General features: G+C 45.4%; 1 protein-coding gene across 3 annotated transcripts in view; it reads right to left on the bottom strand.

The window, feature by feature from the left end:
• Positions 1 to 15899, bottom strand: part of LAS1L (LAS1 like ribosome biogenesis factor) — a 948139-nt gene that overhangs the window by 605166 nt on the left and 327074 nt on the right. For all 3 annotated transcript variants that reach the window (XM_069612531.1, XM_069612530.1, XM_069612532.1), the window contains exon 6: positions 13567 to 13613. In XM_069612531.1, coding sequence (XP_069468632.1) covers positions 13567 to 13613 — 47 coding nt within the window. The remainder of the gene's footprint in view (positions 1 to 13566; positions 13614 to 15899) is intronic.

The following is a 15899-nucleotide window of genomic DNA, read 5'->3' as shown; positions in this document are numbered from 1 at the left end:
CACCCTTTGTGATACCGATGGAGTATTTGAAAAAAATAGAACAGTCCCTGAGGACATTGTTATGGACGGTTCCCAACCTAGAATAGCACTGCGAACGCTATGCAGTGGTTTGGTCTGGGAAGGGGGTGGGCAGTCTCCCCGATATTAGGAAAATACTACTGGATGGCACAATTGGTCATTGCAATGGAATGGTTGCATGGCGCGCTCTCTTATCCACACATCAGCCTTGAACGGCAACGGTTGGGGGTACGAAAAAAAAACGCTTCCCCCCATTATTGTGACATGGATTTGCAGGGACTGCTCCTACATTGCAACAAGTAATCCAAGCGAACAGGATGAAGGCGATGGGGTGGTAACCTATAGAATACCGGACTTTGCCAGAATCCGTATCGGGGAGTGTTGGTGGGCTAAAGATATCTGATTGGTGGGAGATTTATGTACTGAAGGCCGACTTAAGAGGTTTCAGGAAATGCAAATTTGATACCGTACTAACATCAGAAAGATATACTCGTTTTAGACGCACCATTGTGCACGTGATCACTAGGTGTTTACGACTACCCATATTGGTCTGCACTGCAAGCAAACTTCAATGCTGAATTTATTTCCAGGAGGGCCAGATCGACTCTGTATCAAGTGGTCATTAACATCAAACACGCTTGTGATTGGAAGGGGATGTGGATCGCAGAGGGAGAGGACTGGCAAGAGGCCCTAATGTTCCCTTAAAAAGTGACTATTTCGGCCAGATTCTGGCTAGTACAGCTGAAAGTCCTCCACAGGATTTATTTATACCAGAACATTTATTCAAGTCTGGCCGCACTACAGACTTAGACTGTTTATGATGTCGATACTTTGTCTGGGGAAGGACGTTTTTCATTGCGACGGATCACAATCCTTTTTTGGGAATTTGCAACAGGAAAGGTTACGATGGGGTGTCAAGGAGGATAATTAGGTGGATAACAGCCATGCAAATATTGGATTTTGAGCTGTGTCGCATCAAGGGTGATCTGAATACGATACAGATGCATAATCACGGAATGCAATTGAGGATGTTGAAGGAGATGCAGGCGTATTGGAAGGAGAAGTGTTTATGAATTGCCTGGTTGGTGATGGAGAATTAGTAGGCACGATGTGCCAAAGACTAAGTTTACCAGACTGTGGTAAGGTTTGTGCAAGAATGATGGCTAGTGGAGGAGTTGGAAGATGTGTCGAAAGTGTACAAAGAGGATTAAAAAAATGGATTGAGCATGGATAGGTGAGTGTCAGTAAGAGTAGATTGGATGGTGGTGTCAGAAGGTTTACGAAAAATGTAATGAAGGGCATTTGGGAATTTGCAAGACGAAGGTTGCCAGAGCGCCCCCAATGAGCCTGGTTGAGCCACCAAGTTCGGTGTGGGATGTTGTTGCTTTGGACATTTTAGGACCTATTGCTGTGAGAGGATGTCTGGGTAATTATGTGATCGTAGCTGTGGATAGGTGTCGAAATGGCCTAAAGTATGTGTGGTTAAGGACATCAGCGCATGCAGGGTTGTGCAATTTCTGAAATCAGTATTTTTGGAAGTTTTCCAAAGACAGTTGTGCCCGATAATGGGCTGCAATTTGTGGCCAAGGAATTAGAGGAGTTTCTGGAGGAAAACGGTGCACAGCATGAGAAGACAGCCCTATCCAATCCAAAAGGTGAATGCTCTGGTGAAAAGATTTAATAGATCATTAATGGCCGTGATAAGGATTGCCACTGCGACAGGTGGAGATTGGGTACGCGCTGTGATGGACAGGGTTGTACAGTACAGGTTGGTACTGTATAATGTTACTGGGGTGTTGCTTTTTGGAGGTGTTGAGGAGGTGGTCTCCAAAACACAAAGTTACATCCAGGGTGTATGATCAAGTGTGAAAGGCGGATTGTTCCAGAAGATGTAGTAAAAACGAGAGTTATGGAGGAGCAATCAAAGACAAGGAGAAGTATGACCGGAAAATGTGTGTCGGAGAGAGGGCAACGCCGAAAGGAACATCAGTAAAGGTATGACTTGGAAGGAGAGTGGAGAAGGGTCTTATGAAATACTGAGACCCTTGAGGGTAGAGGAGGATTTGGAAAACACTGTACAGCTGGTCAATGGTGAGAAATGGTGCAAAGACAGAGTTTCCGTTTTGAGTAGAGGTGGGAGTTGTGAGTAAGGAGGGGAATTATGGATGTGGGTGAGTAAGGGAAGGAGGTGTGTTATATATGATGTGATCAATTTCATCGCATCATCCTTAACTTGCTTTCTTGTCTTAAGTACATAGATCCAGATTGTAACCTGCTTACATTTGATATGTACATGGTTCCAGATTTTATATAGGTCCAGATTTCTAAAGGTTCTCCAAGCCCAGTGGTTTACAACTTTTATGGTTGAATGTAGGAGGCAGAGTCTGGAAAGGCTGGGATGGCTTGGGGCTGCTGTAACGTACCTTATTGGAGAAAGAAGAATAAAGACGGTAACCAGAACTTTTTTTGTGTGAGTCTCTTACCCAATAACAGTTTTTAAATCATAATGCACACTAAATAAATGTATATTTGTGCAGTAAGTTATGTTTGGTGTGTTTTATTATGCATATGTCAGGACTGAGAGTGATGACTGAATGATCTGCTATATAGGCCATTGAGAGAGATTTATTCTAATGTGGTGGATATCCGGTTTCCCCCTTATGATAGGGTTCTTTCCACACGGTTCACCAGACAGCTGTGGACAAATCTCCCTAACAGTGAATAGCAACTGTCAAATTCCAACTGTGTAGTGGTAGGTAAATGGGAAGGTATCAGAGTCTGGGGTGGAGGAATGAGAGCACTGAGGAAGTGATTTGGTGCCAAATCGTGATCCAGGGATGATGCGTAAAAGCAAGGGGGGAGGAGCCAGGGAACCTGAAGGCAGCATTATTTTACCAGACGAGTTAAACCACACAGCTTGTCATCAGCTAGATTTATAGCAATCAAGTAGGGAGGAGAACAATTGAAGCTAAAAAACATACAGCACCATTTTGATGGATTTTGTGGCTTGCAAGACAGTGGAGAGGGAATTGGTGAGGCTACGGTAATTTAACTCTAGCAGACTGCCATCAGTGGAATCCTGCAAGTAGTGCAGTCTACAGTTGTATGTTTAATATAGCTAGAAACGGTGATACAAGATGGAGAAGTAAGGAACATGTGGGAGCAACCCAATTGCAAAGGCCTGCAGTGGTTCCAGAGCAATGATAGGATACTTCTAGACCTTTGTTGGTAGGTGTCTCGTTGGTGGATGGAGTTGCATCTTGTCCTGCAGGAAAAAAAAACTTCCTTAACCCTTTGGAAGTAGACGCATTGAGCAGTAGTAAACTGGATGATAATAACAGCAATTACTACAATGCTTAAAAGGTGGGAGGAATCTCTCAAGAAGTGCTAGTTAAGAAACAGAATATTTATTTAGGTTGTATTAGTGTTAGTATGCATTACTCAGTCAAACCTCATGGTGATAGTATCTTGCTTCATTTTGAGATCTATCTGGAAAGCTTTCATCCAAAACCTGCTCACCCTGCCAAAATGGGTAAATTTGGCAGAATTCTTTAAACCAAACACAAACACTTGCACAGTAGGCATTTCATTATAGTTATTCGATTTTAACATTGTAAAATAATCCTTTTCCACTTACGATTTCCATTTCAAGAACTGGATGTCCTCCCGCTTTCTCTCTCTTAACACCGATAAAACCAAAGTCCTTTTCTTCCCCTCTAATATTCTTCCCCCTCCCTCTCCATCTCCTTTCATTCACTTTCCTCCCTCCAATCTCCCCATCTCTCCCCAAGCTCGTAATTTAGGCGTCCTCTTTGACTCCTCGCTCACTTTCTCCCAACACATTTCTCTCACTTCTCGCGCCTGCCGATACCACCTCTACAATATTCGCAAAATCCGTCCCTCCCTCACATTCCACACTACCAAACTCCCAATTTCCTCTCATCTTTTCCTGCCTCTTCTACTGCTCTTTGGTCTTCCCACATCTCATCCTGCCCCTCTTAAATCCATCTACCACTCTGCTGTTCGTACCCTTTGTCTCCTTACCTCCCGTAACTCCATCTCTTCCTCGCTCTCTTACCTTGGCTGGCTACCATTTCACTTAGTTAAAATTTTACTTTCTCTGCCTGACCATTTCCTTCTCACTGTACCTCCATCCCCCTGCGCTTCCTCCCGTTTCCGCTCCTTCCAACTCCTTGCACCTCTGCACTGGAACTCACTCCCTCTCACAATCCGCTCTACCACGACCTTCACCTCATTTCGCACTTCCCTTAAATCAGCAGGGAGTAGGAGAAGGGAGGGGATAGGAGGAGAGTGAGGACAGGATGTCCTGAGTTTGAGAGACCAAATGAGAGGCCAGTGCCGTGCAGAGGGCCTGGGAAGGGAAGGGAGAGGTAGAGACTGCGACTGCGGCAGGATTGGCCAGTTCCTTGCAGATTTTAAAGAGTTCAGCCGAGTTGTTAGATGCCGCAGAGACGCAGGGTTGGATATGAGCTCTCTTCTTGGTTAGGACAGAGAGCCAGTATTGCCTTTGCAGCAGGCGGCAGACCAGTTTGTCAGAGGATGTACATGAAGCATGCCATTTCCTCTCGGCCACCCTGCACTTGCGTTTTAGGGTGACGAGGTCTGAATCGTACCAGGAGTTGCACTTGGCTTCGGGTTTCAGGCGGATTGGCAAGGATATCAAGAGTATCAGAGATAGCAGAGTGGAGCGTGGAGAGGGCTGTGTCAGAGTGAGAGTCAGCCAAAGGGGGAAAGGGGGGTGAGAAGGTGGCGGCGAAAGCCTCAGCTGACACGCGCTTCATGGGCGGATGACCGAGAAGGTGGGTGGCAGTGATGGAAGTGGCTTGGCCTGAGGGATAGGGAGGGTGAAGTGGGAGGAGAGGAGACAGTGATCACTCCAGGAGAGAGGAGTGGAGAGAGGAACAGAGAGGGGAAGGTCTGAGGAGATCAGAGCATCCAGAGTGTGCCCTGCAGAGTGAGTCGGGCCAGAGGGGAGAAGAGAGAGAGAGACAGAGAGACAGAGAGTCGCAGAGGTCGTGAAAGAGTACAGAGGAAGGACAGGAGGCATTCAGGTGGATGTTGAAGTCCCCAAGAAGGAGGAGTTGAGTGGTTGAGGCCAGGAGTGAGGAGGAGAGGTCCACCCACTCAGAGAGGAAGGAGGAGATCTGACCAGGTGGCCAATAGATAGTAGCCACAGTAAGGGAATGGCTCGGGAGAGAGAGAGCCAGCAGACGAGGCATTCAAAAGAGGAGTACGCCTGCGTAGGAGTGACAGAGGCAGGAATCCACTCGGGGAAGATCAGAGCTACACCCCCACCCGCGCGGTTCGACCTGGGTGCAGAGAGGATCTTGTAACCGTCAAGCAGGAGCGTGTCAAAGCGAATAATAGAGCTGGCCGTGAACCATGTCTCAGTGAGACCGAGGACATCAAGGTCAAGCTCTTCGAGAAGGCGGCAGATATCTGAGGGGTGATTGGCAGCAGAGCTAAAGTTAACAGTGGCAATATGGGGAAGGTTGCCATCCTTGAAGGTCTTCCGGGGAGGGGTAGAGATCAGGAGGTACACCCTTCGGAGGTGTAGAAGGGGGCCGAGAGGGAAGGAGAAGGCAAGGTAACCGAGGAGGAGGAAGAAAGGGGAGGCGAGGTGGTCGTGGACAGGGGAGAGCAGGAGAAGAAAGGAAGTTGATGCTTGGGAAGCGCCTATTAAAAAGGTGAAGGTTGGTCCCATTAGAGTAAACATTAACAATAACCTTAGAGGAATGGAAGGAGGCCAGGAGGGCGTCCCAACGGGTGCCACCATTAATGGGAGTGGAAGAGAAAGGGGAGAGCATAGAGACCATATGAAGGGTCCATAGGTCTGGCGAAGGAACGACAGAGGATGTCGGTGAGTTTTTCCTTGGAGGAGGCACTGGTGTAGGTGTCAGCGATACGGAGGCCTTGGTTGGAGACCAGGATGTCCTTTTTAAACTTCTTCCAACCAGATTTAGTGAGAGGATAGTCAATAGAGAAGCAGTTGGAAAAGATAGGAGACACAGAGAACACCATAGAGTAGGTGGGAGAGGTGGAAGGGAGAGGGTTAGACCCTAGAGCAGGCAGACAGGCAGCATGAGACAAGCAAGTTGAGCAACGGGACAAGTCAACGACAATCAGGATTAAAAAGAACACAGAATGCACATAATAAGACAGGAGGGAGAACCCACCTAAGTTTGAGAATCCTGAATAGAGGGAGAAAGGCCTAGGTTACACAATGCAATTTAAGGTACTCAAACAGTCACAGTTAAGAATTGGACTTTAAAAGCATCAGTTTGCTCTGCTACTGTTTGACTAAACAACTGTTTTCCTTTCCAAAAGATTAACTCATGTGATTTGGCTAACTAAATACAATTACCGTGCATCTCGGTCTGTGCGCGATAGTAGAACTGTCATTAGTGTCAAACGCTGTAATTGCAAGCAACTACAAACTATGCAGTGGCCTTTGAAAAGTATCTATACGTAATCCTATGTGTATTGGTTTAATGATCCAAATATTTTCAAACATCTTGTGTAAATAGAATAAATATATATTGTATATACATTTATTGGTATGTTTCTTTGATCTGCTTTACTAACTGGGTTCAGTGTACTTGCCTACAGCTCACTTCTTACTCTTATGATAAGCCCTACTGCTCGACCACTCTACCAAGGTTCCATGAGTAGTACAGACTGATACTAAGAGTTGGGGACCTGTATACTATTGGGATAGTTTTATGAAGTCTTACCTCAAGTGGACTTTAGGAAAACTCGCCTAACAAGACCCACAAGAATGCTAGTGGTATTTGTTCGCCAATGGTCTCTGTTGCTTGTCAGGACCTGGGATAAAGCCCCCAGAAAGCTTGCAAAACCGCTTGGGGGTTTCCCAGGGTGTTGCCATTATCTGGGCTATGGAGCAGGCAATCTCCAACGGGCTCTCTGGCAGGATAACTTCCGTCAAGGACTGAGTCACACTGCTCAGAGAACTGCTCTCCTCCATTCACCAATTCTCTGGAATTCAGTCATAGTTCTCCCATTTGTTGCCATATTTCTCCTTAAATACTGTTTTAGCAAACCTTGTTGCCCAAAAGTGACTAAAATATGTTGAGTTTGTACTTGCTGTCCAGCGATTGGCCATGGCTCCTCAGTTCGATGTTGGGATTGGTTTCTTATGACCATGTAAAGGTCATATTAACTTTAGGCAAACAAAGTTCAATCTATTAACATTATGATGTAACCTGATTCCATCTGTGTTTATGTGGGTGTATGTTCTAATTAGAATGTTGTTTATGTTTGCTTTTGACTGAAGGGCAGTTGGAGCCAGCCTCTTCAGGAGGGCGCCTGCTGTGTCCTACGGTCTTACTTCTTGCTAATAAATATACAACCTAACGTGCGTCCAGCTCATAACTTAACATTGGCGACGAGGCTACAGCACCCTGAGGACCCGCGTGTGTGTTTGGTTCGTTTCTCGTTGTTCCTGCAGTGCCGGTCCTGGCTTTCCGACGCTTCCCTCCTCCGACACAGCGGGCAAGAGGCTGGCGGAGGGAGCGGCTTTTCTGAAGAGTTCCGTGTGAGTACTGTGCCGCGTCTACTTTGGCTACTTTTGGGGCATATTGGAGGGACACTGCAACGCCGCAAGGCTCGAGGCTTCCTTGTTCACGGAAGCTCGCGCCGGTGACGCGCACCGCTCTAGTGGCACAAAGAGGGTTCGCTACAACACGCCCACCACTCTGCGTATCAACTCGCCAGCCCCTATTGTTGCGTCACGCCTGACAGAGTGCTGTCATTGGCTGGGCCTCGGCTCATTGTAGACTCCGGATCTCCCTGGTGACATTCAGTATGCATGAAATTTATCAAAGCCCTTTCAAAGGGATCACGTTCACCGAGCTGTTTCCTTTGTTGTTTTCCCAAGCACCGCACAATTGTGATGATTTCCAAATCCACATATTACTGCTACAACCAAAGGAATACAAGCAGTTTTGAAAGACATTAAAAAGTATTCAAAAAAAAAAAAAAAAAAAATACTTGTGTGTTCAAAGGAATACATGCAGTTTTGAAGGACATTAAAGAGGATTTGGAAAAGAGAAAGGAAAATACTTTTGTGTTCGCACTGGTTAATCCACCTTTTCTGAGTTCAATTGTTGTGGCATTAATCACACACATCCCAGCCGCTGGATTTTATTGGGAAATAGAGTGTTTCTGTCTCCTGAACTAAACATGACCGCTATCCCACCTCCTCTTCCTTTTGTTAGCGAACCAGGCCGTCCTGTCATTCCATGGGATCGGTGGAAAGACATTTTTGAGAATTACTTGGTGGCCATGGGTGGGGACAGATTTCCCGCTGCGCGGAAGAAGGCTCTCCTACTTCATAATCTCGGCACCGAAGGGTGCAGGATTTATGATGGTCTTCCTAGAAATCGTGATCTTGGAGCTGGTGATATGGATGAATACTCTTTTGCCCTTAAACAACTTTGAGACCACTTTGAGCCAAAGAAGAATGTCAGTTTCGAGCGGCACAAGTTCTTTCAGAGAGTTCAAGAGAAATCTGAATCTGTTGAATCATATGTTGCTTGTCTCAGATCATTAAGTTATACGTGTGAGTTTGAGCAATTAACAGATTCGCTCATCAGAGACCAGTTGGTCAGATGCACAAACAATCCTAGAATTCAGGAGAAGCTACTTGCAAAGGATATGGTCCTTCAAGAGGCAATTGAAATGGCGAGATGTATTGAACAAACCTCTGAGTACGTGAAGGAACTCAAGAATGACAAATCAAATGCTGATCAGGCCTCGGTGCGTGTGGTGGATCAAAAGAAGAGGGGTAATTACTCTACAATAAAGAGAGGAGTTTGGAATGTAAAAGGGATGTGTTCTCGTTGTGGCAGCTCCAGACACGGAATGAATTTTCCCTCATGCCCGGCCAGGAATGCAGACTGTTTCAAATGTAAAGGCAAGGGCCATTTTGCAAATGTTTGCAAAAATAAGTCAATCAACTGTGTGGAACCCAAATTTGGGAATAATGAGGAGCTTGACATCAAGACAGGATACTATGTTCATCAAACTTCTGCCATTCAAGAGATGACCCCTAAGCACGTGTTTCAGATTTCGGAAGTATCCACCAATACCAAAGGCCCGGTCGACATGTTCCGGATTGATGGTGTTGAACTCTCAATGAAGGTAGACTCTTGTTCACCCTGGTCCATCATATCCAGAGACACTTTGAGAAATTTCCTTAAAAAGGATGATGCTGTTATCCTTCCCACCAGCATTAGAGTATGTGGATATGCCAACTCTGACATAGATATTGTCGGCCAATTCTCTGCAGAAGTGTGCTACAAGCGAAGAAACTGTCAAGCCACGTTCCTGGTGGCAGAGAAGGGAGCCTCCCTACTGGGTTGGGAGGAACAGAAGAAATTGGGAATAATAGTACAAGTTAGTGCACCTGTTCCAGTTTCCATTGCCGAATATTTCGGAAATTCTGTCCACTCTAGGAGAGCCCAAACTATTCTCCATTATTGATCTTTCTTTTGCGTACCATCAGGTGCCGTTGTCTGAGGAATGTCGACAATTAACAGCATTTATTACTCCAGAAGGTGTTTTTATGTATAAGCGTATGCCCTTTGGTTTGGCCTCAGCGGCATCTGTTTTTCAAAGAGTGATGGAAACAGTGCTGAAAGGTCTTAGCAACGTAACTGTATTTCAAGATGACATTCTTATATTTGCCAAGAACTATGTTGAACATGATAATGCTTTAAGATCTGTTTTAATTAGGCTTAAGGATGCTGGTTTAACGGTACAAAGAGAAAAATGCAGAATTGCCATGACAGAGGTTGATTATTTGGGCCACAAGATTTCTTGCAATGGTATATCTCCTAGAAAGTCCTTGGTGGACAGCATTGTGAGTGCTCCACAACCCCTTGATAAGGAACAATTACGATCTTTCATGGGGTTGGCGGAATATTATCACAAATTTGTTGATGGGTTCTCTAATATTTCGTCTCCATTGAGAGATTTACTGAAGAAGGGCTCCAGATATGTGTGGACGGATGAATGCCAGAAAGCCTTTGTTAAAATTAAAGAGGGCATAGTTGAAGCTCCTTCTTTGGGTGGGTTTGTGTCTGGAAGGAAAACGGTGCTTGCTGTGGATGCGAGCATGTTGGGGCCGCCCTTTTTCAGTATGAAGGGAGCATTGAACATGTCATAGCTTTTGCCTCCCGGCCACTAAGGGGGGGGCGGAGAACAACTACTCTGTGGTGGAGAGAGAAGCGTTAGCTATCTCGTGGGCGGTAAACCATTTTAAATTCTTTCTATGGGGCCAATCGTTCATTGTAAAAACTGATCACAAACCTTTGGTTCAGTTGTTGGGCAGTGCTGACTGGACTAAGGGTTCGCCCAGAATATCCCGGTGGATGATTGATTTATTGGCATACGATTTCAGAATGGTGTATGTTCCTGGTGATGAGAATGTCATTGCTGATTGCCTTTCAAGACTACCCATTCAGACCAGAGATTCAGAGAATGTGAATGTGGAGTCTTCTGTCAGTATTTGTGAAATGGTGCAAAATGCAATAAGTGAAGAAGAATGGGTGTCTGCTGACAATCTTGATGAAGTTTTGGGCCAGGTGAAAGTTTGGGTCAAATCAGGTTGGCCCAGAAAGGATCTGGTGGAGAAGAAATTTGATGCGTTCCATAATGTCAAGGAGGAATTGAATTTGACAGAGATCGGGTCCCAACTCAGAAAAGGGATGAGAATAATACCTCCCTATGGAGTTAGATCCAAACTTGTGGATATAGCTCACCAGGGTCATCTGGGGATGGGGGGCACCAAAAGACACATAAGGCAATCATTTTGGTGGCCAAGAATAGATAGTGAAGTGGAGAGATCTGTCAGGAACTGCAAGGAATGTGAAAGGAGTGATAAAACCAAAGTTGTTAGAAATACTCCCTTAAGGCCGGTTAGTGTCCCAGCAGAGCCTTGGAGGAAGTTAGCAGTAGATTTGATGGGACCCATTCAGGAGTTAAGTGAAGACTTCAAATATCTCATTGTTCTAGTAGATTATCACTCTAAATGGGTTGAGTGGAAACCCATAAGGGAGGCAACCACGTCTCAAATGATCTCTTTCTTTGAGGAAGTGTTTTACAGAGAGGGGTTTCCCTCTGAGCTTATCTCAGACAATGGGGTCCAATTTTGTTCGGACAGAATGGTGGAATTTTTTAATAGATACGGCATCAAACATTACAGAACAGTGTTGTACCAACCCAGAGTGAATGGCTTAGTGGAAAGAATGAATAGGTTTCTTAAGGGTGGTTTGCAGTTGGCAATGGCATCGGGGTTGAAGTGGCAGATGGTTCTTAGAGAAATGGTCTGGAACTACTGTGTAACTCCACACTCCATTACTGGTATTTCACCTTTCTCATCTCTCAAGGGTAGGCACCCGGGGACAAAACTATGTCCGGGTTGGCTGAATCTAGCGAGGAGTGTGCATATTGACAGAAAAAAAGTCATGGACCTAGTTAGGGAGACTCAGAATGATTACAAAGCTTGCTTTGATAAAAAAAAGTCTGTTGGAGGAGTGATTTGGTCTGTTGGGGACTGGGCTTACATCAAAAATCCTAGAGTGTCTCCTAAATGCATCACTAGTAAATTTATTGGTCCCAAAAGAATTGCAGTCATAAGGGGAAATGTTGTTATAATGGAGGGTGGTGAATGTTGGGCAATGTCTAGACTTGCCAAAAGCAACAAGGTTGCTACTGAAGGAAGTGAAGTGTGGGACCAGGATTTGTCTCATGAGACGGAAGAAGCTTCAGTGTCTGGACCACATGCGGATAGAGTAGAGAATGCTGAGAAGGACCGCAATAGTAACATTGATAGTGGTCTGAAAGCGAGCAGAATCAGAAACAGACCAACCAAGTTTAACGATTATTACCTGGGTTAAATGCTTCTTACTAAAGGAAGGAGATGTGTTGGGATTGGTTTCTTATGACCGTGTAAAGGTCATATTAACTTTAGGCAAACAAAGTTCAATGTATTAACATTATGATGTAACCTGATTCCATCTGTGTTTATGTGGGTGTATGTTCTAATTAGAATGTTGTTTATGTTTGCTTTTGACTGAAGGGCAGTTGGAGCCAGCCTCTTCAGGAGGGCGCCTGCTGTGTCCTACGGTCTTACTTCTTGCTAATAAATATACAACCTAACGTGCGTCCAGCTCATAACTTAACATTCGACCTCCCCATCAGGTGTTGTAGGTTTTCCTTTATCCTTGCGTTTAGTAATTGCTTGTCTCTCCTTTGGGGCTTCAATGCTGAGCAATGGTTAGATGGGCTGAAGGTAAGCCTGCCACATAATTGAGCGAGGCTTTACAAGTGTATGGTACTAGAGCTGTGTCCAATTCAATGGCTACCCTGCACTGTTCCTCACAGGTCCCTGGCATGTTTCCAAAGATTCATCCACTACAGTTCGCCCAACTTCTATTGATTGTTTGTACTAGTTTGTCTCCCTTAGCAGTATGTAGTCCTTGGTGCTGTGCCCAGGGTCACTGTATTTGGACTCTAGTGCTGCCTGAGGTGTCATAATGGTTCGGTCTTCTTTGCTCTCCTAAATTCCCAGAGTGAAGTGCCTGGTTTTTCCCCCAGTTCCTTATACTCCGCCCAACCCCGACTTTAGGAGTGCCCATACGAGTTATCCTGAGGTCGCCTTTGGTTTCTCACTCCTGACCCCAAGGAAGTGCAGTAGGACATTAAGATTACTATTTTTTGGTCCCTATTGTCGGACAGACTATATGAACATTTGGGACCCAGGGTTTCAGTTCCTGCGCAGGACAAGTATGCCTAATTTGCATTGCTGCATGTTTTTGGTGTGACTGGGCTCTTGAGGTAGTATCCCCAAACTTGTTCCAAATTCAGCAACTATGGGGTCAAGATCCTCAGGTCGAGGTCGCCATGCACTTTAATGAGACCAGATGTACCAACGTCCCATTTAACATGCTGCGGTTTTACCTGGGTTCCAGGAGCTTGTGATGCCGATCCTCTGGTCTGCATCCTCCACAGGGGCCCAATATCTGCAGTTTTGTGGTGGGGGAGGACGAGGCTCTGGGGATCCTCCTTAAACCACCTGCAGTGTTCATATTGTAGAGCAGGCAGCTTTCCGTGGGACCCAGAGCTTCTTGCCCTCCTTCTGCCCCAAATGACTGCCACAATGTGTCTGCTGTACTAAGCTGTGTTTAATATTAAAAAATTATATCAATATTAAATAAAATTAATAAAAATGCGGGCTGATGCAAATACAAAGCACGAGATGCTGCTGTGGCACGTGGGAGGGATGTAAATGCCATTTTCTCATCATGTAATGTTTTATTTCCCAATGTTTTTCATAAAGTGGAATGATCCTCACATTGGGAAATGAAGTTTGCAGGATTTCAGTGTAAGTTTAGTGTGCTGTAACAATTCTCTAACAAGAGAAGAAATATTTCTATTTGAAACATACCCAACAATGTATTTACAAATCTGGCATTACAAATGTCATTCATAATTTACACTTACCTTGAACTGATGCTTCACATAGGACAATAACACATGTTTGACCTTTCCTAAATGAAAAACAAAGTTCACTTTAATAAGTTTGATGAAACACAAAGAAAACGTGAAGGAGAACTAGATTACACATATGTAATTTTTTGGACTGCAATATCGCTAGCTGTGACCTTTAAAATGCTCCATACTGCTGGTTGTTTTCAGAACATAACACTTATGGAGACATAGAAATATAATGGTACAGTTAAATCCCCAACAATTTTCAGATGAAGAGTGAAATCAAACATCCAGAAAGTAACATCATGGCAAGTCAGCTGAAAGCAATGCAGAGCTTTACCCAAAAGGTAACCATAATCAAACAGTGCAAAAGGAAACCAGGCATCGACAACCCCAATAGTTATGGATTCTATGTAGCTAGAAAATGATCTGTGATCAAGGCACAGAGTAAAGGGGTGCAAAGGAAAAAGAACAAGTTACTCTCTGTAGTAATTATGTTATTGCCAGTCTAAAAGCACACTTTCTCCCCATACTAGCAGGACATCATCATCAAGAATGGGATAGGACAGGAGACCTCGCAAAATCTAGTATTGGCAAAGCAAACACTTGGCCTTTGTGTAGGCATATGATAGGCGTTTGTCAGGTACTGTTAAACCATCCCACCTAACCACAATATGGAAACAGCTGGAAAATGGTGCGATTACCTGAGCATAGGATAGCTGTGCCTGATGAATGCCTATTACGTTTACTCAAACTTCCTCAATGCTGGTTTTAGAAAGTGCAAGGAACAGATCTAAACCAAGTGGATGAACGCATACTTGGTTAAGGCATTTATATTTTATTTTATTTATTGAACATTTGTATGGCGCCTATACAGAAAAAAAGTGTTTCCAGGTGCCACAAGACAAATGAGGGGTTTGGTGGGGGAAGGTTGCGGCTGGGGGGGGCAGAGGAGAAAGCAATAGTCCTACTAGGCCTTGTTACATTTGTATTGTGCAAGTGCAGTGAACAAGAAGTGCAGAGGGAGGGGTGGAAGGGAAAAGGGTTGGGGGTGCAGGAGGGAGGGGGCCTCAGGGCCAGGCGCCAAGTGCCAAGGGGAGCCCAGGCGGCAAGTGCAAGGGGAACCAGGGGTAAGGGTCAACTAGTGCGAGGACAGGGAAGGGCCAGGCTCAGTGGCTAGTCAGGGAAGGGTGTTGAAGTCAAGTGCTGGATATAGGTGTGCTGGGATAGACTGATTGATGAGGGCCTGGCCCCTGTAAGACTCATAAGGGACCAGGCACAGCAGCCAGTCGCAGCGGCAGGGGGACATTAGCAAGGGAAGAGGGAAGGAGGAGGAAAAAAGGAAAGTCTTGAGAAGCTTCCGTAACTTAAGGAGATCCGGCTCAAGTATGAGAGGAGCAGGGAAGCCATTCCAGAGGAAGGCTCCTGCCGAAGAAAGATCTACCCCCCCGCTACTCTCTGCTTGGAGGAACGTCTGATCTGCAGAGAGTTGGAGCTAGAGGACCGAAGGACTCTAGCAGGGAGGTATTTAGGGAGAGAGAGTTGGCTGTAACAAGGTCACAGGCCCCAGGCCCCAGAAAGCCTTGTGGATGATGCAAAGGGTCTTGAATGTGATGCTTGCAGCCACCAGGAGCAAGTGGAGATATTTTAGGGCTGGAGAGATGTGGTCCCTGGGATTGAGGCCAATGATATGTCTTGCAGTCCTATTCTGGATCCGTTGAAAAGGGCGGCAAGAAGCAGATTGGTGAAGAGGCTATTGCAATAGTGCAGCCTGGAGAGGACCAGGGCTCTGGAGACCTTGAGTTTCTGGGGAAAGGTGAAGAAAGGGAGAATGCTTCTGAGGAGGTGAAACTATTACACCAGCAGCACATTACATCCCCAGATATGCCATTAACTCTCAGCGGATTATTTAGAAAGAACACTGGCAGGGGAAAGTTTGATGTTACTTTTTGATAGGGCCAACACAAAGATACCAGGGGAATGCATTTTGGGAGGAGCAAATAGTGGTTGGGAATGGCTCCAATGAAATAGTCCAGGCTTATACATGGTACTTGAAGGCATGGTCTAGTAAAATTGTTTATTGTCCCTATGGGTCGGCCATGTTTTTTTAAGCCTAAGTGGCTCGACTTTAGAAAACTTTCCTATGGACCTTACCCGAGTTTTCGTCCATTAAACGCACGCGAAAAGCACCAGGGAGCCGCCATTTTCTGATAATCCTATCTTTTAACCGATCGCCCTGGCTGACCTGCTTTTGCGGCACTAAATCAATTCCCCCGCCCCTGAGCCTGTCATCAGCAGCCTTGTACCGCCCATTTCCCAACGCCAAAGCACGTCTTGTGTCAACA

Source organism: Ambystoma mexicanum, chromosome 5p (assembly GCF_040938575.1).
Source record: "Ambystoma mexicanum isolate Mex_15411 chromosome 5p, UKY_AmexF1_1, whole genome shotgun sequence".
NCBI lineage: Eukaryota > Metazoa > Chordata > Amphibia > Caudata > Ambystomatidae > Ambystoma > Ambystoma mexicanum.
Note: the sequence above shows the minus strand (reverse complement) of the source record. Positions and strands in the feature narration are given on the sequence as shown.